The 25,136-nt window shown below is 60.4% G+C and overlaps 3 protein-coding genes across 7 annotated transcripts in view; 2 read left to right on the top strand and 1 right to left on the bottom strand.

Moving 5' to 3' along the window:
* The window catches only part of TOM1L2 (target of myb1 like 2 membrane trafficking protein), a 56,883-nt gene extending 49,852 nt beyond the window's left edge, over positions 1–7,031 (top strand). For 3 of the 4 annotated variants that reach the window (XM_021550018.3, XM_021550010.3, XM_021550004.3), the window contains 2 exons: positions 1,103–1,139; positions 1,671–7,031. In XM_021550018.3, coding sequence (XP_021405693.1) covers positions 1,103–1,139; positions 1,671–1,819 — 186 coding nt within the window. In that variant the 3' untranslated portion in view covers positions 1,820–7,031. The remainder of the gene's footprint in view (positions 1–1,102; positions 1,140–1,670) is intronic. The other variant, XR_002467255.3, reaches the window with a different exon arrangement.
* A 4,041-nt stretch (positions 7,032–11,072) lies between these two features.
* On the top strand, positions 11,073–20,850 carry SREBF1 (sterol regulatory element binding transcription factor 1). The gene is made up of 19 exons (XM_021549992.2): positions 11,073–11,315; positions 14,554–14,937; positions 15,083–15,252; positions 15,322–15,462; positions 15,539–15,757; positions 15,847–15,961; positions 16,043–16,254; positions 16,732–16,936; positions 17,474–17,658; positions 17,745–18,006; positions 18,110–18,276; positions 18,349–18,517; positions 18,595–18,703; positions 18,775–18,884; positions 18,976–19,108; positions 19,281–19,443; positions 19,681–19,866; positions 19,949–20,060; positions 20,627–20,850. Exons 1-19 carry the CDS (start codon positions 11,210–11,212, stop codon positions 20,848–20,850), a joined length of 3,372 nt encoding a protein of 1,123 aa, XP_021405667.2. The 5' UTR covers positions 11,073–11,209.
* Positions 20,851–23,775: 2,925 nt separating this feature from the next.
* Positions 23,776–25,136, bottom strand: part of RAI1 (retinoic acid induced 1) — a 72,402-nt gene continuing 71,041 nt past the window's right edge. The window contains exons 4-6 of one of the 2 annotated variants that reach the window (XM_077786897.1): positions 24,542–24,635; positions 24,191–24,240; positions 23,776–23,833 (exon numbers count right to left, since the gene is read on the bottom strand). In XM_077786897.1, the coding sequence (XP_077643023.1) occupies positions 23,819–23,833; positions 24,191–24,240; positions 24,542–24,635 (159 nt within the window). In that variant the 3' untranslated portion in view covers positions 23,776–23,818. Of the gene's footprint in view, positions 23,834–23,905; positions 24,241–24,541; positions 24,636–25,136 lie in introns of those variants that run through there. The other variant, XM_077786896.1, reaches the window with a different exon arrangement.

Raw genomic sequence — 25,136 nt, 5'->3', positions numbered from 1 at the left:
GGGGATGTCCCTGGGTCCCCATCCCAGCCCTATGTGGGTGCAGCAGAGAGAAACCTGTGAAAATCTGAACTGGATTTTCCTTTTTCACTCTGGGTCCCCTCCTTGTTAACAGCTCATTTCAGTTCTCTACTTCCCAGGCGAGGAAGCTGCAGGTTAGGTTAAATAATTGGCGTTTCCTTACCCTTTTTGGGGTACTCTGGGACAAACAGCAGCTTTGCCTGTGAAGAGGCTGCTGTGTGAACCTTTGGAAACCTCAGTGCAGTAGGAAGCCAGGAGATGCTCAGGCTCTAAAATGTGAGGCCAGTCAGTATGTTCCCACTTCTAGTAGAGATGCCAAGTACTTTACTTTTTCGACCAGTATTTTTACCCATCTTAAACATCCTGCTAGATTGACAAAGATGCCTATCCCTGGACTTCTAATTTCATTATTTGAAAAGCACATTGAAATGCACAAACTGTTGGAAATGCAGTGACCCTGTGGCATTCCCAGCCTTTGATTCTGATGGACAAACACTAACTGCTGTCAGTATCCTTCATCCAGCTCACCCTGGTCTTGTCTTCGTGCAGCATGGGCACAGGAAAGCTGCTATATTTTTGTATGAAACCTAAAATGAACTCTCACAGGAGGAATGTTGACCCCATACAATTTTTCACGTGTCCTTTGTCAGCTAAAAGGGCATTTTACTTGAAGACATAATGCAAACCACAGTCCTGACTTTTTAAAGGACTGTGTGACAGAAAAGATGCCATCTGGTACAGTGTGTGTGTGTGACTCACACAGCTCAGATTTGGACCAGAATTACTGTCTGAAGGGGAAACAGCACTGGGCTGACATTCAGGTCCAACAGGGAAAGCTTAGCTGTCCACCAGCAATCTTCAGAAGCACCTCAGTGCTCATCCTCCTGCTCTGCAGCACAGTGAAATGTCAGTCCCCACTGGCCTCCCGAGGTGGGAGCTCTGTGATTTCCCCAGGACACCCTGCTCCCATGGTTAATATGTGGAAACAAGTGGTGGAAACTGTCCAGTTGTATTAAAGGTGGAGGGGATGACAGGGAAGGGGAAGCACTGCCTGTGCTCACGTGGCTTTTTATTCCCATTGCAGAAAGGCAACGAACTGGAAGAAGGAGTGACCAGTGAAGGTAAGCAGAGATGCCCCTGGCTTTGAGCCATTCTCAGGTTAGTGCTCAGATGGAATTTGCTTTGATCCCTGCTGAGATGCTGCCTTCTCCCAGCCTGATGCTCCCCAGCAAACGCTTCCATGCTCAGAAAGGTGGGAGGAGAGCATTTCACAGCAAAAGGTTCATATTTATGGTGTGGGGAGCCCTCCTGGCTGTAAGTGCTTCCCTGCCATCTTCCTTGGCTGTGCTCAGTGTTTGTGCCAGCAGGAATGTGTCCCCAAGCTGCTCAGCCCTTTGGAATGATGTTTCCCTGGTTCTGTCACAGCCAATGGCATAGTGTGGGTTTGATTCCAGCTGCTGCCTGAGCTCGGGTGTCTCCAAGGACGGCTGTACCCTTTCCCGAGGAAATCAGGCTGTGCCACTATTTGTGCCTGCAAACACAGCCCGACAGGATGCCAGGCCCTGGAATTTCAGCCCCTGCCAACCTCTGTCCCTGGGGCCAAACCCACGGCCCCCATTCTTACCTGTCTTCCTTCTGTTTTTACATTGCAGAGTTTGACAAATTTTTAGAAGAGCGAGCCAAAGCGGCGGAGATGGTTCCCAATCTGCCATCCCCTCCTCTGGAAGCCCCCACCCCTCCGACAAATCCTTCCAGCAGGAAAAAGCAGGAGCGCTCGGAGGATGCCCTCTTTGCACTGTGAAGGTGGCGCGGAGCCGCCCTCCCTCCCGCCCCTCTGCTCCGCCGGCGAATGTCGCCGCACGGCCACTTCGTCCTCTCACAGTCCTTGGCTAACAACGACTCCAGTCCCCCCCATTCCATAGTTTGCTTCTCCTTCCCTCCCTCCCCAAATGATCCACCCCCACAAGCTGACTCTTTCTATTTAAATCCAACACTATTCCTGCCAGACCACGATTCTCCAGCACTCGCTTAATCCCCTCCTTCCTGTCCCAGCTGCACAAAACCAGCTCTTGATGCTGAAAACCCCTTCAGAATGCACGAGTACGTCACACTGGGCTGAAACAAAAGCCCAGGGGGAAGAGAGCAGCCTTGCCCTTCAATTTATGTAGGGATCATCCTCTTCTGTAGGCAGGTCCTGCCAAGTAGACGGCTCTGTCAATCAGCATGTAATTGACTGAGCTGGAATGTTCAGGAGGAGTGTGTCTTTATTTTTAGATAAAATGTTAATGTATTGGCTTTCGTGTTGGATTCGACAGCAAGGAACAACTGTTCCCCTTTCAACATGTGCTTCACAAGTTAAAATCCTTTACTCTCCCACTCACACATCTCCTGGTACCATATGGTGGTCCCTTTTCCCCACTTTCTGTGGCGTTTCATTTCTAAATCTCACAGGGTATTTTTTGCCTTGTGTTTTATCTGGGCTTGCTCTAATTTGAAACAGTCTGTTGGCCATGTCCAGTAGCTCTGGCAGTTGACAAGGATGGAAAATGCTGGGCTAAGTGGATGTTGTAATGATGGCACAGGAAGCACCTCGCTCTTTGGGAGACCATTCTCAAGCAGGAATTTTCCTGGTGTGTTTGCCTTTTAAAATAGCTTAGTTATTTTCTCCTTACCTTAGATTCCTTCTCTGGTGACTCTAGAGCTCTGCATTTGGTGTAAACATTCATGCAGATGGATGGGACTTGCTCATGGATTGGGTGTGAACTGAGCTTCCTGGATTCCCTGCCATGCCTGGTAGGACAGATATGCTGGTTCTTGGGGGTAGGGATGAGGAAAAGAGCAAACCTCAGAGGTTTGGATGGAACGCTGAGGGAAGTGGTTACCATGGAAGGATTAGCTGTGCCAGCCTGTGCTGGAGGTGAAACTCCTCATTTCCTTCCAGGTTTAGGCCTGAGAAAGTGTTGGAATGATTGTGACCATGCTATTTGTAATTTTTGGAATGTCCTTTGATCCCTCTGCCCTTCATTAACTCCCAGCTCCTACGGGACTGCAGTCTCTGTGCAAACAAACATATTCCCTTACTTGCCAGAGGCATGGCCAGGATTCCTGCTCCTCTGGGGCTGCCAGCAGGGATTCCAGCATGTGTGCCTGCCTTGCTGGGCTGACAGGCAGAGCTGGAGCAGGCAGCTCCAGCCATCGCCGCGTCCCCCAGCACATTCCTTGGGAGGAATCCAGTGGTGCAGGATGGCAGGATCAAAGAGAGAGCTGAGCAGTGCATGGCAGGAGAATCTCCCATCCTGACAGAGAGGCACTTTATCAGCTAAAAGCCCATGCAGGCAGCAGGCTTCAGCTCCTCTTCCTCAGGGTGTTCATTGGCTTAGGCAACCTCCGTCTGACCTGACATGTCTGAGCTTCCTAGGATGCTGATGTGTGTCAAGCTCTCTGGAAAGTTGTTCTAGGCCAAGTGATAGAAGCTTTTATCTGAGCATAGCATTTTATCAGCCCATTCCATACTCTCTGAGGACCACCCCCTTTGGGACGTTGTGACACACAAAGCCTGTTACCAAATGCCTGATTGCAGCACTGATGGACTTTGACAGCGGACACATTAATCTTTGAAGGGAAATGTTGTTTGGTGCAGGATTTCCAGGCCGTCCCAGGTCAGGTTTCACTCTCTGCTCTCCCTGCTCATCATCTTCTCTGTCCTGCCCTGCCTGTAGCCTCTTCCAGGATCCCTGCATATGTAGCTGGGCCCAGGCAGGGCTGTCCTGCCACCCCTCTGTGCTGGTGTGACACCTCATCACTGCTCTGTGTAGCACAGCTTACAAATGGACAGGCAAAACCAGTTTAAAGATGGAAATAACTTGGAGATCAAACTTTTCTCCCCACTTGCTGGCCCTCTCTCCAGCTGAAGCCCTTCTTTGTGGGTCTGCAGAGGCTTTCTCCCATTCCATCTTCTCCGTGGCCAATGGAACAATCTGCCTTGGCTGCACTGCACACCCCTGCTCTCACCCACTGCCCTCACTGCTCAACACAAGGTGAGCCCAACGCTCAGGGATTGGCACTGCCAGCTTGCTACAACACATCAGATATGGCCACCAGCTCCCAGAAACCTGAGGAAACTTCTGTGGCAACGCTGATTTGATTTCAGACAGCATCTGGTGATCGCCCGAGCAGTCTCGCCAGCACAGAATGAATTGCTGGTATTCCTGTCAATGCAGAAAGCTCCGTGGGTGTTTTAAGTGTGTATTTTCTCTTCTAAATCCTTGAAACACATTGACCCTGTAAATGGCCACATCAGGTGATTCTAAGCATGTTAATCCAGCTTCCCTGCCAAGCCAGAGGAGATAATCGCATTGCTCAGGCATGGGGACACTGTCAGATGGTGCAGAGTGGCACGGATGTCACTGTCACCGAGCCCCCGCAGCGTCCCACTGCTGCAGCTGTGCTGGCCCTTCATCCCCTACTCCTCAGCCAAAAGGTGCTGGGGGACAGTGCTTTTAATGCTTTTTTCTGCCACACTAAAACTGCCCTGGGACCTCCAAGGTGTTGCTTTAGGGAAAATCTGGTCCCTTTCTGGAAGATTCTGCAGAGCTGTCGGTGATTGCTCTCTCCAGCTGGGAGGAAAAGAGGTGGAATGAGAAGGTTGGGGCTGGGGGGAAAGTACAGAGCATGTGTTGGCAGAGCTCAGGGGGCTCTTTTGGTGTGTGCAGCCCCAGGCAGCCCGTGGTCCCTGCTGACACTCCGCATTATCCTCTGGAAAGCCATGGCAGTGCTTGCAGGGAATGGCAGGTGCCACCAGCACAAGTGGTGGCTTTGCTGGAAATAGGGCAGCTCCCAGGAGATGCCTTCCTAGGGAGGAAATGTACTTTTGAAAAGACCTGGGATGGATCTGGAGCCCAGATCCACCACGCTTGGCTCTCAGGGCTGGAAGCACCGAAGGGAACAGAGTGTGGCAGAACAGGTGGTTTAGCCCAAACCTTCTTTAACAAATACAACAGCTATGCTAGAGCTTCCCAAATGTCCTGTATCAGGATCTCTCATCTTCCCTGTCCTCTTGTGGTCTGCTAAAAACCGGAGTGGTGGGAACTGTTTGAGGGAAAGGGAAGGGGTTTTTCACTTCAGGAGACCAACTTCTCGATTTATCCTTCCTCCGCTTTCACTCTTAAGTGCTTCTTCTGTGCAAGTGGGCAGAGGACTCATGTGGCTCCAGTGCTTGGGAGAACAGGGATGGAGCTGCAGCCTGATCCACTTTCCATAAGAAATAACATCCCAGTGCTTTCTAGGCATATTAGGAATCACAGCTTGACACTCAGTGACACTAAATTATTCTCGGGGTCTTTGTAAGGTCTAATCGTGCCCTGTTCTAGGTTAAAATATTTATTTTGTCTATATATTTTCTTTCCAGTGTGTTTTTTAACCTCTTCTGTTAACTCTTCATGTGCTGAGATGTAAGGAATCAATGGTTTCTATTTAAATATATCCTTTGGGTTTTGGGTTTTTTTAAATTGTTCTGTGTAGATTTCAGCTGCATCTTCAGCAGGTGTAATAGATAACAATGTGCTGTACAGACATTTAGGGTGTTTAGGGTGTAGGTAAGGCTCATAGGAGAACTGCTCATAAAAACGTAGCATGGTGTCTCTTAAAGGGAACAGCATAAATGGTGAGACTGGTCCATACTGGGACCCTCACGTAGCCTCCAACATACCTTTTCCCTTCTGATTATCACAGCCTCCACCTCTAGGATGTGCTGATCAAACCAGCTCTTTCATACTCAGGGCTGGTCTTGCACCTCCAAGCTGAAGGATTTTTTTTAGTGAGGATTTCTGTTTGTTTGACTTCATTTAGCGTTTTTTGATGGGATACATTGGCTGTTTCCACTTTGAAATGGAGGACTGGGAGCTGGCTGTGGTGGCGAGATGTTTCCCTCCAGTGGTGGAAGAACAGATCCGGGCCATGGTTTCAGGCCCAGGGCAGGGGTGATGGTCACTCCGTGCAGGAGCTCCCAGCCAGCACAGCCTGTCCCTGCTCCTCTATGCCCTGCTCTCCTGATGTCACCTCCAGGGACAGATGTGCAGCCCAGGAGAGCAAACAAGATGGATTTCCAACACTCATCCAGTGAGTTGTTGAGTCTCCTGCGGCAGCTGGGAGCCCTGGAGTGGGAACTGCTTGTGCTATCTCCATTCCCGTCCATCCCCATCCAGCTCCGTCATTGTTTACCTCCTCAGGGCTGACCACAAGCCTTGCAGAGCCTCCCCTGGAAAAAAACAGCTCAGAACAGTTATTTTTATGGAAATAGTGAAGCAGTGAGTGGATTTAGAGCTGTGTTGGAGGTAACCCTTCCACTGCTGTGGCTTCCCACCAGCCAAGGAGACGAGGTGCCCACACAGCACCTCCCACCCACCCATCCCAAACCACATCCTCAGGAGCAGGCCGTGCCTGCCTGCTCCAGCCCCAGGCTCCACACACCTCCTCCTCACCTGGAGAGAGGTGAGGCTGGGTGTCACCAAGAGCCAGCTGGCCTTGAGCAGCACCAAGCTCTGGTGCTGGTTCTCTTTAGCCCATGGCAAACGCACTACTCCAGAATTCCCACCCTGCTCCGTGTTTTTATGAGTACGAGCTCCTCATTCCCTACATGTTCCTATGAGCTGTTGTTAACCCTACAAACGTAACCTGTGTAATAGCGTCTCTGTATATTACAGCTGTAGGCTTTCCAGATAAAAGTGGATAATATTTATTTACTGAAGATACTGGATATTTTTTTGTTTGGGAATGGGGTAGGGGGAGAAAGGGAACATAACTGTTTACTGTTTAAAGAGATTGACTATGTAAAGAGAAACAAAATACACAAGAAGCAGAGAAACCCAACACTAAAACATCACTGTATTCAAGTAGAAAGTGTTTCCGTTAAGGACGAGACAACTGTATTAATCTGCCATTGTTTAACTTGCTCCAGAAATCATCTCCTTGGTTCCTGCATGTGAGATATTCCAATAAATACACTATTAGTGTGAGCTGGGGGTGCTATCGTCTGTCTCTCAGCTGGGGACTCGCTTGGCTCCACTGCCTGGCCTGAGCACAGGGGACATGTGCAGCCCTTGGGTACCCACCAGATGCCAAAACTGGGAGTCCTCGCTCTCCTCCAGGGGTCAGAACCTGGCTATTCCCACTGGGAGAAGGCTTGTCCCCAGCAGTTGCTCTTTGTGTCTTTGTGTGGCTCATGCTGCCCTCGCTGCTGTGCTGCCAGTGCTGCTGAATTCGTGTCCCACTAAATTCTGGCACATCTTCTGAGGGGGGCATCAGGCAGATGCACGGGTGACAACCTCGGTGCTTGGTGGGATGCCTGCCCACTTGGCAGGGCTTAACTGATAGTCCTTAGTGGGCAACTGTGGGTCACCACCCTTGTGACCTGGAAAGAGATGGGTGATGTTCCCAGCCCATCCAAGGGACACTTTCCTGACTCATCTGCCAGGAATTTGTTCCAACATCCCCATTATGATGGTGGGTTTGATAGGCAGAGAAGGAAGAGCACCAGATTAAGAACCCCAGAGAAATGGCATTGGCCAAACTGAACCAGGTTGGTTGAATGGTGCCCTCTGTTCTGCACGTGGAGATCCACCCCGATTGTTTAAATCTGGGTAAGGGGGTGTGGAATAGCTGGAATAAGTTCAGGGTTTCCCCTCCCTGTAGCTACATATTAGCATTAAACAGCCCTGCCCCAGCTTTTTTACCCCTGATGATCATGTGCCTGCCTCAATGTCGGATACATTCAGGGAGGCTCCTGGCCTGGATCTGCTGGGAAAGGTGTGGAACTGCTGCTGCCCGGACAGGGCAGAATCACACAAAAAGCGCCGGGTCAGAAATGTCCAGCGCTGTGCAGGAGGGGCTGTGGGGATGGGGGATGTGGGAGCAGGGGGCTGCTCCTTCCAGGGGCTTCACCACATTGTCCTCTGCCGCCCCACAGTTACACTGGGAAAGGAAAAAATCCCCTCTAACCCCAAGTTCTGCCTGCAACAGGGGCCAGAGGGGATGCAAAGGGAAGAGCAGCACAAGCACATCGGGACTTGCCTTTCCCACGCGTGCCTCTCCAACTCCCCAAACTGAGCATGGCTTCCCCAGTTTGTGAACCCTGATGGAGTTCTCTTTTCCCAGCCTGCTCCCACAGCGACCGTGCAAACTCCCACCATGGGCTGGGGGCTTCCACACCTCGCTGCCCTCCACCCTGGGCTGCCAAGCCCGGGCACAAAGCACAGCACCGAGCCCCATACGGGCAGAGCCCCGTGCAAACGGAGTGTCGCTGCTTTCTGGCACTGGGCAGCAGGTTTGGATGCCACTGCAAATAGGAAATGACCACAGGTCATTTACCTTTCCCCATTTCACCCGAGGGTAAATATACCCGGAGTGGGGGCTGCACTGGAGTGCCACCAAACCTGGCTGTGCCTCCCCGAGCTGTGGCTCGGGAAGGGACAGTTGGCAAAGCCGAGTTACACGCAGCGAAGGAGAGAAGCGTTTGAATCTGTTTGCGACACAAATTAATGATTAACGCCGCTCCCTGCCAGAGCAAAACAAGCCCCGGGGCAGGCAGGATGCCAGAGGCTGGGCACGGAGCATGGCACGCTGCTGGCAGGTGGGAAACAGCCGGGGGCTCGCTCGGGGAGAGCCCAGCTGCCTGGGCGAGGGGGCAGCAGCACGGGGGATGCTCCGTCCTGGGGCTGCCGCGTTCGGGCTCTGCACGCCCGGCGCTGCTGCTGCCGCTCGGGGAGACGCTCCACAGCCCCTCGGAGCCGCACCAGCCTGCCCGGCCGGCTCGGTAGCCCGGTGGCCAGAGGCCAGCCATCCCGGGGCCGGTTTGTTTTCTTTCTCATCCTGCGGTTTCCTCCCAGCCTGCGCTCAGGAAAACGTCTCAGCGACTCCGGAGCCACCACGTGGCCCGGCCGCCATCCCCGCAGGACTGACATGATGTAATCGCGGGCCCCGGGCCGTGATGTAGAATCACTCCACTCACGGCCGCCGCGCTTATTGGCTGCGTGGCCCTGGTCCTACGGGCGGGGTTTTCCCTGCTCCGCAACCCGGCGCACCCCCGGGAGCCCCACCCCGCGTGGAATCCATCCCCGGAGCCGGCCCACGGAGCTGCCGCGCTGCTCCGCCCTTCCCCGCTGCTGCGGGATGCTGCTGTTGGCTGGGGGAAACCAGGGGCAGGGACAGCTCCACGTGTGGGCTCCCGGCGCCCTCGGACCCTCTGGATCGGGGACGGGGCCTGGCAAAATGCAGCTTTGCACACAACTTGTGCAAAAGTTAAGCTGTGTTTACGTGTGTTGTTTCCCCCTTCCATGTTTATGTGTGACTTTGCCCTTCTGCGTTTGTGTGGGTTTGTCCCTCTGTATCCCTCAGGGAAGGCTGTGCCCCGGATCTTGCATGGGTTATTAAAGGTCTGTGACCCCCACGCTTGCACAAGGCTGCTCTGAATCCATGGGGACCACAGCACATCCATCTCCCCAGCCCTGGAAACCTGCCCTCTCCTCCCACAGCGCAGGGACTGCAGCAAGGAAAGGGAAACTCCATCACCAGAGAGCCTGGCTTCCCTGCGGTGACCCCAATAAAAACGGGGGGAAGCACAAGGCTCCCTGCGTGCCCCATGGCAGGTCACGGCTCCCAGTGATGTGATCGCTGCTGCCCCCGTGATGTTTGCTCTGGGTCAGGGATGTCCGAGCGGCTGATGCTGCCCCAGTTCCTGGCACGGAGCTGAGCCAGGATTCCCTGGGCTTGTCCCCAGCTCGGGCACAGGTCAGTGTCCCCAGATTGAGGAGGCTGGAGTGGGGTGAGGGTGCAGAGGAGGCAAACGGGGCTGTGCAGCTCCAGCTCTGCTGCCCAGCTCTGTGTGGTGCCCTGGGGTGGTCCCTGTATTGCAGAGGGGTGCCTGCTGTGCCACCATGTGGGAGCCAGTGAAGCCAAAGGGAAATTTCTAAGCTGCACCCAGGTTTAATAAATTTCCAGGTAGCCTCAGATTGTGTTTGGTGGTGCAGAAGAGGAGAGGGAAACTTCCAGAGAGCTGATGTTGCAGCACATTTTCTAGTCCCAAGTGAATCCCAGCAGCAGGACAGACCATGGAGCTCTGCAGGGCACAGGGCATGGCATTTTCCTGGCACAAGGCTCCCACACTGAGACCTACCACGCTTGGGCAGCAGCCACAACACTAATCCCAATGGCACCAGCATTTTTCCTGGATCCCACAACTGATGGCCCCCAGGAGGGTGCATGGGCTCAGCTGAGGCTCACAGGGCAGCACTGGTGTGTCCCTAACCAGGGGGGTGAGAGCTTCTCCCACCCTGGGCCATGCCATGGGCGGGCAGCACAGGTGGAAAGTGCTCTGAGCCCTGGAGCTGGGACAGGGAAGGCCCAGGGCCCTTGAGAGGGTTGGTTCAGTGGCCCAGCCTCACCCTGGCACGTGGAATCCGCCGTGCAGACGTTTCTGCAGCCACGGCCACCACCTGCCCACACGGGCTCCCCGACCTGCTCCCTGGGACTGAGGGGGCTCAGTGCCCAGCCCAGGGGTTTAGAGCCCAGCCCAGGGGTTTGGTGCCTGTCCTTAGGGTTTGGTGCCTGTCCCCAGGAGTGTGTACTTGTCCCCAGGTGTGAATGACGTCCCCAGGGCTCAGTGGCAGCCCCAGGGATCGATGATTTCCCCGAGCTCAGTGTCCGTTCCTAGGGCTCGGTGCCCATTCCCCTGGGGTCAGTGACATCCCCAGAGGACGGTGTCCTGCTCGGGGCTCGCAGCCTGCGCTTCCCCCGGCCCAGCTCGTGGCAGACCCGCACCCAGCCCGGTGCCGCGGGGTCCCCGCCCGGTGTCCCGGGGGTCCCCGCTCGGTGCCGCCGGGGGTCCCCGCCCGGTGTCCCCGGGGGTCCCCGCTCGGTGCCGCCGGGGGTCCCCGCCCGGTGTCCCGGGGGTCCCCGCTCGGTGCCGCCGGGGGTCCCGGTGCGGCGGGCGGCGCGGAGAGGCGGCGCGGGGCGGGACGCGGCGGCGGCCCCGCCTCCACCCACCCCCCGCCCTCCCGCCCGGTGGCAGCTCCGGGCACGGTTCGCGGGAGCAACTTGGCGGCTCGTCCCCGTGGTGCCTGAGCCCGGGCCAGCGCGGCCATGGCGGGCGGGCGGCCCCGCCACCCCTAGAGCCGCCCGAGCCACCGGAGCCACCGGGATGAGCGCTCTCGCCTTCGACGACACGGCCCTGGAGGGGCTGGCACCGTCCCTCGGCCTCTCCGGGGCCAACGACATCGACACGGCCTTGCTCAGCGACATCGACGGTGCGGACCGGCGGGGACGGGGCCCGGCGTGGCCGGGGCTTGGGGCAGGACCGGGACCGGGCTGGGGCTGTAACCGGGCTCGCTGCACGGCGGGCTCCGGGCCCGGTGCAGTCCTGGGGCTCGGTGCATGACCGGGACCGGGCAGTGGCACGGCCGGGACCGGGCTGGGGGAAAGCCGGGCTCGGTGCACGGCCGGGGCCGGGCACGGTGCGGTACCGGCTCCTGGAGCATGGCCGGGACATGGCTGGGGGTACGACCGGGGCTTGGGGCACAACCGGGACCGGGCTGGGGGTGTAACCAGGCTCGGTGCAAGGTCAGGACCGGGCTGGAGGCATGACCGGGGCTCGGTGCGTGGCCGGTACCGGGCTGGGGGTATAACCGCGGCTCGGTGAATGGGCGGGCGCGCTCGGTGCAGGGCCGTGCCCGGGGGGTCCAGGCTCGGTGCACGGTCCGGGAACTTGGTACCGGCATTTGGCCGGTCCAGCGGGATCGGTGTATAACCCGGACTCGATGCATGGCCTGCGGACCGGGCTCGGTGCCGGGCCCGGCGTGGGGAGGGGTGACACCGAGCTGCTGGAGCGCGGAGTCGGTGCAGAACCGCTCTGGCTCCGTTACCGGGGGCTGGTCCATGGCGGGGGGCTCGGGATGGGGGAACAGGGGACACCGGGACCCCCGTGCTGGAGGTGCCGCTCCCGGGACAACCCCGACGATCCCCCCCCGTTCCCGGTCACAGCATCGTGTCGCGGGTGGCCCCGCCTCGCCCGTGACGCCACCGGCGGGGTTACTCTCGGTCGTTCCCTCCAGGACGCCTGGGCTCTCCCAACCCATCCCACCGGCGTGTGGTGAGATGGGGCGGCTCTGCCCCAGCCCCGGGGCTGGCACCGCCAACACCCACCGCCCCGCCGCTTTGAGACGGGCATGATCCGAGGGAACCCGCTCCCGCAGGGAACCCACGTCCCAAAGGGACACGTTCCTCAAGGGGACCCACTTCCCACCGTCACAGCACCACGTGTGCCGAGTTCAGTGTTTCCAAGGCTTTAGCAAAAAATTTGGGATCCCAAAAAATTGAAGATCTCAAAAAATTGGGGATCCCAGCTCTCGGCAAGCCCCGCTCCCGCCTCGCCACGTGCCCCACCAGCTCTGTCGGTGGCATCCAGCACAGCCGGCGGGACGCGCGGAAAGGTGGCACGGGACTTCCAACACCTGCCCCACTGGCTGGTCCGTGGTGGTCTCTCCTCCGAGATCTGGGGTGGAGATGGCATCCCAGGTCTGCTGGTTCATCCCAGTGGCTGTTGGGGTGGATCAAAGCAGATCCAGGTGCCACCTGCTTTTCTTGGCGACGTTTTGGCGTGGGCAGGGAAGCAGGAGCGGTGCCAGGGCTGAGTGGTGCCGTATGGGATGAGGTTTTCCCACTGTGGGGTTTTGCCATGCTCCTTTGTATCACAGCCAGCCGGGCCACCTCGTACCCCACAGTTCCCCAAAGTGGGTTTGCCACCGGTCTCTTTTTGGCCACGGCTTGTCCCTCATCCCTGGACCAACCCTAGGGTGATGTGGGATGTGTGCCCACGGATGTGGGCGCCCTGAGCCTGCTAGAACCTGCCAGGACCCACAGACGAGTGGGTCTGCCCCACAGGTTCCCACGGTGGGGGTGGAGGTGGCACTGGTGGGTGCCCCTCGTCCTGCTGATGGCGTGGGTGGCAGCGGGTGCCACAGGATAGAAACACAGGATAGAAACATCTGGAAGATGCCAGGAGGGTGGGACAGCCGTGCCCACCCCAGGCTGGGCAGGAGGAAATGGGAGGGGGGACAGGAGGGAGCACCCCCTCTCTGCAACCCTAGACGAGGGAGCCTTGAGGGGAGGAGGGGTCTCTTGAGTGGAAGGAGGGGGCTGGGAGCCCCCCGGAAGGACACCCACCTGCGCAGGGCAGCAAGCCGGGGGCTGGCCGGGTGTTTTTGGGGTGTAGCGGTGCTGTGCGGACCCGGGGTGACTCCCGGGCGGTGAGCGCGGGGGTCGCACCGGGCTGGGGGGGCGCGGGCAGGGGGGTTCGCGGAGCGTGACCCCGAGTAACCGCGGGCGGCTCGGGGCCGGTGCCCGCCGGTAACCCGGTGCCGGGCTCACCTTGGGCGCCGGGGGCTGTCCGGGGCCGGCCGGCCGCGATTGGCGGAGTCGCATCACCCCATCGCCGGCCGCGCTCCAGCCCTAGCGCGGGGAGGGCGCCGGGGAGGAGGCGAGAACATGGCTTTAAAATATCCCGGCGCCTCTTCGCTGCCGGGCACGGGGCTCAGCGGGGGCTGCAACCTCCTCCTGGAGAGCCCTCCACTTCCACCTCCATGGAGTGCACTTTTGAAGGTACCCCCGCCTCGGCAGCCGCCTCCACCTCCTCCTCCTCCTCCTCCTCCTCCTCCTCCTCCTCCTCGTCCACCGCCGTGGTGCCTCTCGGAGTCTGCACCCCACGGGGAGGGCGGTGTCCGGGGGCTGTGTGGCTCGGCGGGGACATCCCGGGGGTGTGTGCGTGGTGGGTGCCCTGGGGGTATCCCGGGGTTTGTGCGTGCAGGGGGGGTGAGCCTGGGGGTACCGGAGTGTGGGGTACCCTGGGGTCTGTGTGCCCCCGGTGGGATGCGCCTGGGACATCCCTGCATGGTGGGAGCATCCCAGGACGCCTCGGTGGAGGACACAGAGACCCCGATGTGTCTGGGGGGCAGCCCAGGTGCCACTGAGTGGGACAAACCCCGCTCAGGCTGTTTTAGCCCTGTGCTTGCTCCTGAGGGCTGTTGTGATCAAACACACCTGGCACTGGGGTCTGGCACATCCCGGGGTGCCACCCCGCTGTCCCAGTCTGAGCACCCCCTCCCCTTTATAGAGGGGCTGATTTGGGGATTCTCGGGGTTCCCAGGACAGAATAAATGAATGATCTGGCACAAGCCCCCCTCAATATCAAAGACATGCTGAGATGTGCCCTGCCACTCTCAGAGCAGGCTGGAAAACGCTGACTGCTGTTGGTCAAGCCCTGAAAGCCCCGTTTTGAAGGCAGTGCCTCAGTTTCCCCAATGTCAGCATGGATAGGAGGCTGAGAGGAACAGGGTACAGCAGATTCATGCACTCCCAGGGAATTTTGCCTCTGGATTATGGGGATCTGCCCCCTAAATGCTACACTGCGGGGAGGGCAGGACTGGACCAGCCCAGGCCCACCTTGGGAGGTGGGAGCTGCAGCTGATGGCACGGGGGTGTGTTTTACAGACATGCTGCAGCTGATCAACACGCCGGACAATGACTTCTCGGGCTTGTTCGACTCACCGTTCAACGCCCCGGACAGCGCCGTGCCCCCGGGGCTTCCCTCCACGCCGGGCACCCTCAACACCTTCCTGGGTCCCAGCAAGCCGCCCCCCGCCGCCCCCACCGGCAGCGCCTTCACGGGGCCCCCCGGGATGGCCACCTTCACCCCGCCGCCCCCGGCCCCGCTCCTGCCAGCACCGTCCCTGGGTGTCAAGGAGGAGCAATCCGTGGTGCCCATCAGCCAGCCCCAGCCCGGCGTCATGCTGGCCCCCAGCTTTGTCCCTGCATCCCCCAGCCCGTTCGCTCCCCAGCCCTTGGTGGGCTACCAGAACCAGCACAGCTTCTCTGGTGAGGATTTGGGGGTGCAGAGTGGGATCGGGGCTCCCAGGGTGAAGGTCTTGCTGGAGGGGGGATGTGTCCCTGCAGGATGGGGCTGTGTGGGGTGGGCTGGTGCCAGGGGCTCTCTTAACGCTGTCCTCTGCTCCATGCCCAGCTGTGCAGCCTGGGAGTGCGGGGCAGAGCCTGCCAAGCCCTCTGCCCACCCCACCACCCAGCCAGCCCGTGACACTGCCTGGCCCCGTGCAGAATGTGGCACCCCAGCAGCTCCTGGCGCCCGCCGCCCCCACCACCCAGTCTGTGTCGCCGCAGATCCAGTCAGTGCCGGTAAGCCCAGGGCCAGGGGCGGGGGTCCCGCTGACCCCCACGGCCCCGCTGACCCCCGCTGCCCCTCAGGTTCTCCTGCAGCCCCATTTCATCAAGGCTGACTCCCTGCTGCTGACGGCCGTCAAGACGGACGCCAGCAGCGCCAAGACTTCCACCATCGCCTCCCTGGCCACCAGTGCCAGCGGCTCTGCCACCCCGCTCCAGGTGCCGGTAGGTGCCACCGCTGGGAGCTGCGAGGTGGGGAGGTGCTTCAGGACCCTCACTGACCCCACCCTGCACCCCCCAGGCGCTGGTGAGCGGAGGGACCATCCTGGCCACGGTGCCGCTGGTGGTGGACGCGGAGAAGCTGCCCATCAACCGGCTGGCGCCCAGCGGGAAGCCGGCGCTGGTGCAGAGCCGGGGCGAGAAGCGCACGGCCCACAACGCCATCGAGAAGCGCTACCGCTCCTCCATCAACGACAAGATCGTGGAGCTCAAGGACCTGGTGGTGGGCACCGAGGCCAAGGTGGGAGCAGGGGTTGGTGGGGTAAGGTCTGGCAATGGTGGGGGGGCTTTGTCTGTAATTTGGGCTGAACTGTCCCTGCCCACTGGCAGCTCAACAAGTCTGCGATCCTGAGGAAGGCCATCGAGTACATCCGCTTCCTGCAGCAGAGCAACCAGAAGCTGAAGCAGGAGAACCTCGCCCTGAAGATGGCCATGCAGAAGAACCGTGAGTGGAAGGGCAGTTCATGGGGTGGGGGGCTCGGCTCCATGCCCCCAAGCAGCCATCAGCTTACTCTGCTTCCTGCAGAGCCTGTGAAGGAGCTGGGCACCCACTGCAGCCGGAGCACCAAGGCAGAGGCCCCCATGGAGGTGGTGAAGGCGGAGGTGATGGAGATGCTGACACCGCCGCCCTCAGACGTGGGCTCGCCGTCCCACAGCAGCCCGCTCTCGCTCAGCGGTGGCAGCAGCAACAGCAGCAGTGACTCGGAGCCCGACAGCCCCCTCTGTGCCCATGGCAAGGTGAGGGTGGGCTGGGGGGATCTCCTTGCCCTGAGTGGGGCCGGGGTTCTGCTGCTTCATGTAGGAGGTGCCAAGGCAAAGTGTACCAGATGGGGACAGAGCTGAGAGCCCTGGTCTTGTTCTTTGAGGCTTATCCTCACAAGATTTGGGGGTGGGCATGGAGGCAGTTTTGTTCTACTCTAAAATGTGCCCTGTGCCCCATGCCTGTACCCTAAAATCCGTGCTCCTGTACTCCAACCTGTGTCTCATCACCATGCCCTGTACCCATGCCCTACATCCCATTGCCTGTATCCCATGCCCGTCCCCCATCACCACATCCTATATTCCATGCCATGTACCCCATGCTCTGGATGCCATGCCCTATATCCCATGCCCTATATCCCATGCCCTATATCCCATGCCCTATATCCCATGCCTGTGCCCACCACCCCATGTCCATGCCCGTGTCCCAGACTCACAGCAGCTCTGCCTGTGCAGGTGAAGCAGGAGAACCCGCCGCCCTCGCCCAGCAGCCAGGGAATGCTGGACCGCTCCCGCATGGCCCTCTGCACCTTCGTCTTCCTCTGCCTCTCCTTCAACCCCCTGGCCTCCCTCCTCCGGGGTTCTGGCTCCCCAGCCCCCTTGGGGAGCCAGGACACCGCTGGTCCCAGCAGGAGCATCATGGCTGAGTCTGGCACTTTGGGTAAGTTCTGGTGTGGGGTGGGAGATACAGGAATGGAGACTTGGAGATTGTTGGGATGGGTGTGGGATGGAGGCTGTCAGGTGGGCAGGGCTAGAGGCTGTTGGCGTGAAGAACATCAAGGGGTAGGATGTTGGGGTGGGTGTATGGTACGAGCTACCTGGCTCGAGGCTGTTGGGGTCAGCATGAGGTGAAGACTGTTGGGATGGAGGGCATCAGAGTGGTGGTGATCATGGTAGACATGGGGTGAAGGCCATCAGGAGGGAGGGCTGGGATAAGTCTGAGATGGGAGATGATTGGGGTAGCCATGGGGCAGAGGCCATCGGGTGGATGCCGCTGGGGTGGGCACAGGGTGAAGGCCACCAGAATGGATATCCTGCTGTGTGTGTGAGGCAGAGACCATTGGGGTGGAATCTGTTGGGTGGACACGATTGGGTGGAGGCTCTTCAGTGGACATGGGATGAAGGCCACTGGACGGAGACCCTGGGGCGGGCACAGGGCAGCATTGGTGGGGTGTTGCTGACCCCCATCCCTGCACAGAGGACCCGTGGGGGTGGACGCAGTGGCTGTGGCCCACACTGGCCTTCTGGGCACTGAACGTGGCGCTGGTGCTGGGTGCGGTGGTGCGGCTCTTCGTCTGCGGGGAGCCCGTCACTCGCCCCCACTCCGAGCCCTCCATCCTCTTCTGGCGGCACCGCCGGCAGGCCGACCTCGACCTCGACCGGGTACGTCCCGCCGTGTGCCGCGTGCCCTGCCCCACCTGCCCCGTGCCCTCGTCCTGCCCACACCCACCCGTGTCTCCGTGCCGCAGGGAGACTTCGCGCAGGGGGCCCAGCACCTGCGGACGGCGCTCGGGGCGCTGGGGCGGCCGCTGCCGGCGTCGCACGGGGACCTGGCCTGCAGCCTGCTCTGGACGCTGCTGCGCCACCTGCTCCAGCGCCTCTGGGTGGGCCGCTGGCTGGCTGCTCGCGCCGGGGGGCTGCGCCCGGACCCCCCGCCCCCTGCCCACGTCCGCCAGAGCGCCCGCGACGCTGCCATGGCTTATCACCGCCTGCACCAGCTCCACCTCGCCGGTACGGCCCCGCGCCATGGGGGCTGAGGGACGGCACCCCTGTGCCCTGCGCGTCCCCACGGCCCCCAACCCCATGCCTGAGCCTCCCGTCCCCATTCTCATAGGGAAGCAGGCTGGGGGACATCTGCTAGCCATCAACCTGGCACTGAGCGCTGTCAACCTGGCTGAGTGCGCCGGTGACGCCATCTCCGTGGCAGCGCTGGCCGAGATCTACGTGGCGGCTGCCCTGCGGATCAAGGCCAGCCTGCACCGCTGCTTCCACTTCCTGGCGGTGAGTGTGGTGTCCCCTGTGTCCCCTGGCACTGTGTGTCAGGTCCTTCCTGACACCCTGCTCTCCCCGCAGCGCCCCTTCCTCTGCAGCGCTCGGCGCGTGGCCCTGTCCCACGGCGGGGCCGTGCCCCCCGCCATGCAGTGGCTCTGCCACCCCTTGGGCCATCGCTTCTTTGTTGACGGGGACTGGGCGGTCAAGGGTGTCCCCAGGGAAACCATCTACAGCTCCGCCGGCAACCCAGGTGACCACAAGCTCCTGAACCCTGCACCCCAGATTTGGGGGTGTGGTGTACCTGCTGACCCCATCTCTGTGCCCCAGTGGACCCGCTGGCACAGGTGACCCAGCTCTTCCGTGAGCACCTCCTGGAGAAGGCGCTGTGCTGCGTGGCCATGCCTGAGCCCGGCCGTCCCACTGCCCAGGGAGAGGGGTGAGTGCTGGGGTGGGCACTTCTCCCCCTGCCTGCCGTGGGGCCAGCCCCCTGACAGCCCCTTTGCACAGCCGGTTCTCCGACGCCCTCGAGTACCTCCAGCTGCTCAACGGCTGCTCGGATGTCAGTGGCACACCTGGCCCCACACCCTCCATCACCTCCGGCTTGGCGGCTGTCACAGGTGAGGCTGGCCTGTTCCCCACTGGGGTCACTTCATGTGGGGGGCCATGGGAGTGGAAACACCCTGCTCCTGTGTCCCTCCTACCCCGCAGGCACTGACCCCGTGTCCAAGTGGTGGGCGTCCTTCATTGGCATCGTTATCCACTGGCTGCAGGGAGATGAGGAGGGGGCTGAGCGCCTCTACCCGCTGGTGGAGACCATGCCCCGGGCACTGCAGAGCTCTGAGTGAGTGCTGGGGACACTGGGGACAAGGGTGGCACCTCATTGCCTGCCTCTCATGCACTTTGCACTGGCACAACCTCACTGAACACACTTGGAGCATCTGGTGTTTATTCAGGAGGGGTGCAGCCGTGCACAGCGAGGGGTCTGCAGTGACCATGTCCCCTCCACCTTGCAGGAAGCCCCTTCCCCGTGCTGCCCTGCACTCTTTCCGAGCTGTCCGTGCCTTGCTGAGCAAACAGGACGGGAGCCAGGCCACCCTGGGCCACTGTGAGAAGGCCAGCAGCTGCCTGCGGGAGAGCCTGGAGCTGGGCAGCCCCCCCAAGGGCACCATCGACAAGGTGAGCTGGGCTGGGGAGGGACGAGGTGGCCGCGAGCCCCCAGCCCTGGCGGGAGGTGCCCCCGACCCTCGCGGGGGTGCATTGTAGTTGCATTGCATGTGTCAGACTGGGAGTGCAATGCCCCTGCCGTGCAGCCCGGCGGGGGTCCCGCGCAGCAGCACCTGCCCGCAGCGACCCCCTCGGCACCCCTGTCCTCTGTCCCACCCCCTGCTCACCCCCATCCCCTTGTCCCTGCAGGCGGTCCAGCTCCTGCTCTGCGACCTGCTGCTGGTCACCCGCACCAACCTGTGGCAGCAGCAGATGGGGGCGAGCCAGCAGCGCAGCTGCCTCTACCAGGCCTCCGCCCTGGAGCTCCGCGGCTTCCAGCAGGACCTCAGCAGCCTGCGGCGCCTGGCACAGACCCTGCGCCCCGCCATGCGCCGGGTGAGCCCCCCAGACTGTCACCTGCCGGGTCCCCTGGTGCCCTGCACCTGGCTGTGCTCACTGTCCCCCCCCTCCAATCCAGGTGTTCCTGCACGAAGCCACTGCCAGGCTGATGGCCCGGGCCAGTCCCACACGCACCCACCAGCTGCTGGACCGCAGCCTGCGCAGGAGAGGGGTGCAGGGCAGCAAAACAGGTGGGCACGGGGTGGGACACGGGGTGGGACACGGGGTGGGACACCTCACTCCTCACCTGCAGCACCTCAGCAGCTTTGGGTGTGGGATATGTGGTGGGATAGGGATGGGACACATCGCTGTGCACCCACAATACCCCAGCACGTTGGGTGGTGGGACATGGGGTGGGATACCTTTGTCTTCACCTTGGAGGATGGGAAATGGGGTGGGGCACCCTGCCCAACACTACAGCAGCCCTCACAAGTGTTGGGTGGTGAGACACAGAGTGGGAAACCCCATTCTGCACCCACAGCACCCCACCAACCGTGGGTGATGGATACGGGGTGAGACATAGGGTGGGACACCCCTTTCCCACCTGCAGCACTCCAGCACCACAGACGGCGGGTCACTGGGTAGGGTTCCCACCTGCATCACCCCAAGAGCTGGGACAGTGAGTTCCCAGCCCCTCCACTGCTGGTGGCACCAGCTCCAGAGTGAGCAAATAACCCCATCCTTGTGCGGATCACTGAGATTTAGTCATGACTTCCACGGGTGCCCTCGGTGCTGACCTTGGCTCTGTCCCCTGCAGCTGGCGAGCCAGAAAGCCACCCCAGCCCGCGGGAACAGGCCGAGGCGCTGCTGCTGGCCTGCTGCTACCTCCCACCCAGCTTCCTGGCGGGCCCGGGCCAGCACGTGGGCATGCTGGCCGAGGCCGCCCGCACGCTGGACAAGCTGGGCGACCGCCGGACGCTGCACGACTGCCAGCAGATGATCATCAAGCTGGGCAGCGGCACCACCGTCACGTCGGGATAGGTGGGGAAGGGGCCGCCAGCCCCCCTGCCACCCCCGTGGGTGCGGGATGCGGGGTGGCCGTGCCTCAGTTTCCCCACAGGGTGATGTTAGGCAGCGCTTTTGGGGGTGGAGGGGGTGGGTGGGGAGGGGTCGGGTGATGCCTGATGGGTGCGGGGTGGGGGTGCCAGCGTGGGGCAGACACGGGTGGGGTACCCGGGGTGGGGTACCCGGGGTGGGGTCCCCCCCCCACGGCCGTGTCCGTGTCCCCGGCCCGCGTGGGGCACGGCCGTGGGGCCCTCTAGTGGCGCTGTCGCAGTATTGCAGGGCACCGGCAGGCGCGGCAGCGACCCCCGGTGCCACCGGCCCCCCCCCCGTGTCACCGGCCCCCCCCCGTGTCACCGGCCCCTCCCCGTGTCACCGGCCCCCCCCCCGTGTCACCGGCCCCCCCCCCATGTCACCGGCCACTCTCCGGTGCCACCGGCCCCCCCCCGTGTCACCGGCCACTCTCCGGTGCCACCCGCCCCCACCAGTGCCACCGGCCCCTCCCCGGTGCCACCGGCCCCTCCCCGGTGCCACCTGCCACCCCCGGTACCACCCGCCCCCACCAGTGCCACCCGACCCCCCCGGTGTCACTCGTCCCACCCGGTGCCACCCATCCCCGCCCCGGTGTCACCCACAGCCCCCGCTGTCACCCGTACACACACTGGGGGTCCATCCTGGCCCCCCGTGGGTCCCACTGCTGCAGGACCCCTCGTGTTTGGGGTTTGCCTCTGGAGGTGCGGCCCCATGGCACCGGGAAGTGCCCCCTGCCCAGCCATGCCCGTGGAAGGCAAGGGGGGACCCCCACCCTACGCTGTTCTCTCCTCCCCAGCACTGATCCCCCCCCGTTCAGAGCTGCCACCACCCCGGAGCACGGACACGCTTTGGGAGAAGGGGTGGCAGGGTGGCACGGGGCTCCTGGGGGGCTGGCGGGTACCCCCGTGTCCTTGCTTCACCCCCTCTTGTACATAGACCCCCTCCCCTCGCCTCCCCCCACTCCCCTTTTCCCTTTTTAAACGGTATTTTCATAGTCGGACAGTTTTGTACAGACAATTAAAGCTGATTATTTATACTGGTGTGTGCTGGATTGGAGGGGGACCGACACCAAAAGTGGGGGACAAGGGGCCCCCCACAGCTGTGGACGCCTTGCCCTGTGGGGACAGGGGTGGCAGGGATGGGGACACTGGGTGCTGAGGGACCCCAAACACCCCCTCTTTACCCCGTGGTGTCCCACGGGTGCTGTCACATCCCGGGGGGGACCCCAGCAGCCCCCCAAGGATAAAGAGAGGCCATGAGCAGGGCGCCACGTACTTCCAAAACAATCGTTGTATCTTTATTGACGCTCTGAATGCAATGACCTGTTTTTTTACTCTTAAGGAAAATAAACATCTTTTAGAAACAGCTTGTTACACACAATCTTCAGTGTGAAGCAATATACTAATAAGAACACTAGTCTTAACATTTACAGTCTTCATATATATTATATATATGTATATGTATACATATATATACACTATATAATGAGGCAATATATAATACACACGGTTTACCATTTTACAGTCATATGTACAAGATGTCACTAAAAATAGCCAGATTTCAGGCAACACTGCCAAGGACACGGGAGATTTTTTTTTTCTTCTTTAAATTAATTTTTTTATTATTATTATTATTATTTCTACCTTTTTAAAAATTTTTTTTCTCACCTCCTCTTTTTGTTTTTCACTCCTGTGTCCGAGGCAGCTGCTGAAACAACAGACATTGTGTGGCCAGCAAACCTTGGGGTGGGTGGGATGGAGGGGACACAAGAGGCGGTGGGGACATGGGGCGCTGGCTCTGTGGAGGACATGGATGGGAGCAGCAGTGTGCCCCCCTCTGCAGGATGCTGCAGAGGTTGGGGGACAGCCAGTGGCTGTTTTTAGGATGAGATTTGGAGTTGGTTCACCCTGGGCTGGTTGCTACCTGTGTCGGGGTGTGGGTGACACAAAGGGAGGCTGTGGAGCCTGGGGATGTGGGCAGGGGTCAGCAAAGTGGTGGGCAGTCCCCCAGCTCCACTGAGGTGGCCAGGAAGCAAAAGCCGAGGGAGCTGAGCAAACCCAGGGCAGTGAGGGGTGAGCCAGGCCCATATGGAGGGAGGAAACAAACGCCTCCTCCTCCTCCTCCAGTTCAGCACGCAGAGCTGTGGGGTTCAGCACAAGCACAGGGAGCAAAGCCCCCACAAGAGGAGCCACAGAAGGGGTGCTGGTGAAGCCAAGCACAGGCAGTTTTGGGGGGTCCTGGACAGCAGGACCAGGTGTCCCCAGCCCAGCAGTGCCAGCGCCACATGGAGTGGAAGGGTGGGGGGTGCAATGAGTCAGGGTTTGGGATTTGGGAGAGGGGCTGGGGCAGCCTGGTGGATGCCCACCAGTCTGACCGAGTACCCTTAGCGCCCCAGTACCCTGGGTGTGGGTGGGGGCAAACAGGAGATGGAAGAACAAAACGGAAAAAGCAGAGTGGTGTTTCAAACAGCAGGCCGTTGTTTGCCTTTTTTTTTTTTTTTTCCTCATTTTTCTCTTTTTTTTTTTTTTTAATGTATTTTTTTTAATCATCTTCGCTGAACTATATACAGACACCATGAGGTTTGCTGAAGGCAACATCTCAGATCAGATCAGTGTGATATTGAGAGCCGGGACCCACGGAGGGTCCGGCGGCCCCACAGTAAGACAACATCGCCGGGACCCCCCCTTGAACACGGACACCCCCCGCCCCCCTGTGCAGCCATCGCGGGTGGGAGATCCCGATCCGTCCCACGCGTTTCCAGACCGGGTTTTACCGGGACCCGGCGGGAGGGAAAGCCCGGCGCTGGCTCCGCCCGCCGGAGCGGGCTCGGGGGTCCCCGGCCCGGCCCCGCTCTGCTCCCGGCGCTGCCTCCTCTGCGGTCCCTCGCTGGCGGCGGGGCGGCTGCCCGCGGGCGCTACACCGGCTGCCTCTGCGGGGAGAACGGAGCTGTCAGCCCGGGAATCCCGCCGGAGAATCCCCTGGGTTGTCCTCATCGCCCCCTCCCCGCCGATAACCGGGCATCCACCCGGGACGCAGCGCTTTGAGAAGGGGTTCAACCATCGTTCACCACCTCGTCGGTGCTCAGGGAAGGGGATAGGACCCCTCAGATCCGTCTGGGGTGCCCCAGACCCAGTGGCTGGCCCACCCGATATCCCCAAGGATGTGGTGCCCACACTGAACTGAGCATCCAGGGCGGGTGTCCCCAGGAATTTGGGGTCTGAAGGCAGGAGTTCCTGCCACAGGGAGCTGCAGAGCATTGAGGGGTGCAGAGGGGGCCCTGGCTTACCTTATGTTTGGGACATCTCAGAGAGAAGCTCTCCTCAGTTAATAAGCAGCCTGTGAGGAGAGGACAAGGATGTGTCAGGGGACAGCCTGCACTGTGAGGCAGCTGCTCCTGAGCAGGGGAATGCAGTGTCCCCGCGGTCCACGGCCACCCACCAGCCACAGCGTTTGTGTGAAGGGCTCAGCTGAGGCCACACAAGCTTGTGACACCTGCCAGTGCTGCCAGCACAGTGGGCATCACCACCCTGGCAAGACAGCGAGCCACAAACCCCAGACCCTGGAGCAACGGGCCCCTCACTGAGCTGTGTCACAGAGTGCCCAGGACCCCGTGTCGCATCCCTGTGGCCGGGCTCACCTGTGTCGATGGCACACGCGTAGTGGTAGGTGTGGGGACACCCCTTCTGGCAGCAGCCCACGGTGGCTCCTGCTTGCTGGCAGCTCGAGCACTTCTGTACACGCACCCGGGAATTCGGAGCAGGCAAGGAGAGATGTGGAGAGACAGAGAGACCCTGTCAAAGCCCAGCACAGGAGAAGAGAACCACGACGGCCCCAGCAGCGAGGGCAACACGGGTGTCCCTGATCCTCTCCAGCCCCTCCTTGCCTCTTTCAGCCAACATTCTTCCTCCCGTGCCAGCGCACTGTGAACCACACCATGCCTGTCACTCGGTTGTCTGCAGCCATGCACGAGGTTTCTACCTGCCATACCACTCCCTTGGATGACACTGAGCCCACAGCCATACTCCATGAGGCAGGAGGTCAAGGGACATGACCTGGGTTGTGCCCTACCTGCCCCGTCCCCAGTGGGTGCTACAGGAATGGGAGCACCCGCCTCTGTGGTGAGGATGGCTGCCTCCAGACAGCCACGAAATGAGCACACAGGCTTGGGAATACAGCCAGCCCTCAAACCTGACACTGGGGGACTTGCTGGAAACCCCCTGCACGGCCTCTGA

The sequence above is a fragment of the Lonchura striata genome, chromosome 16 (genome assembly GCF_046129695.1).
Source record: "Lonchura striata isolate bLonStr1 chromosome 16, bLonStr1.mat, whole genome shotgun sequence".
Taxonomy (NCBI): domain Eukaryota; kingdom Metazoa; phylum Chordata; class Aves; order Passeriformes; family Estrildidae; genus Lonchura; species Lonchura striata.
Note: the sequence above shows the minus strand (reverse complement) of the source record. Positions and strands in the feature narration are given on the sequence as shown.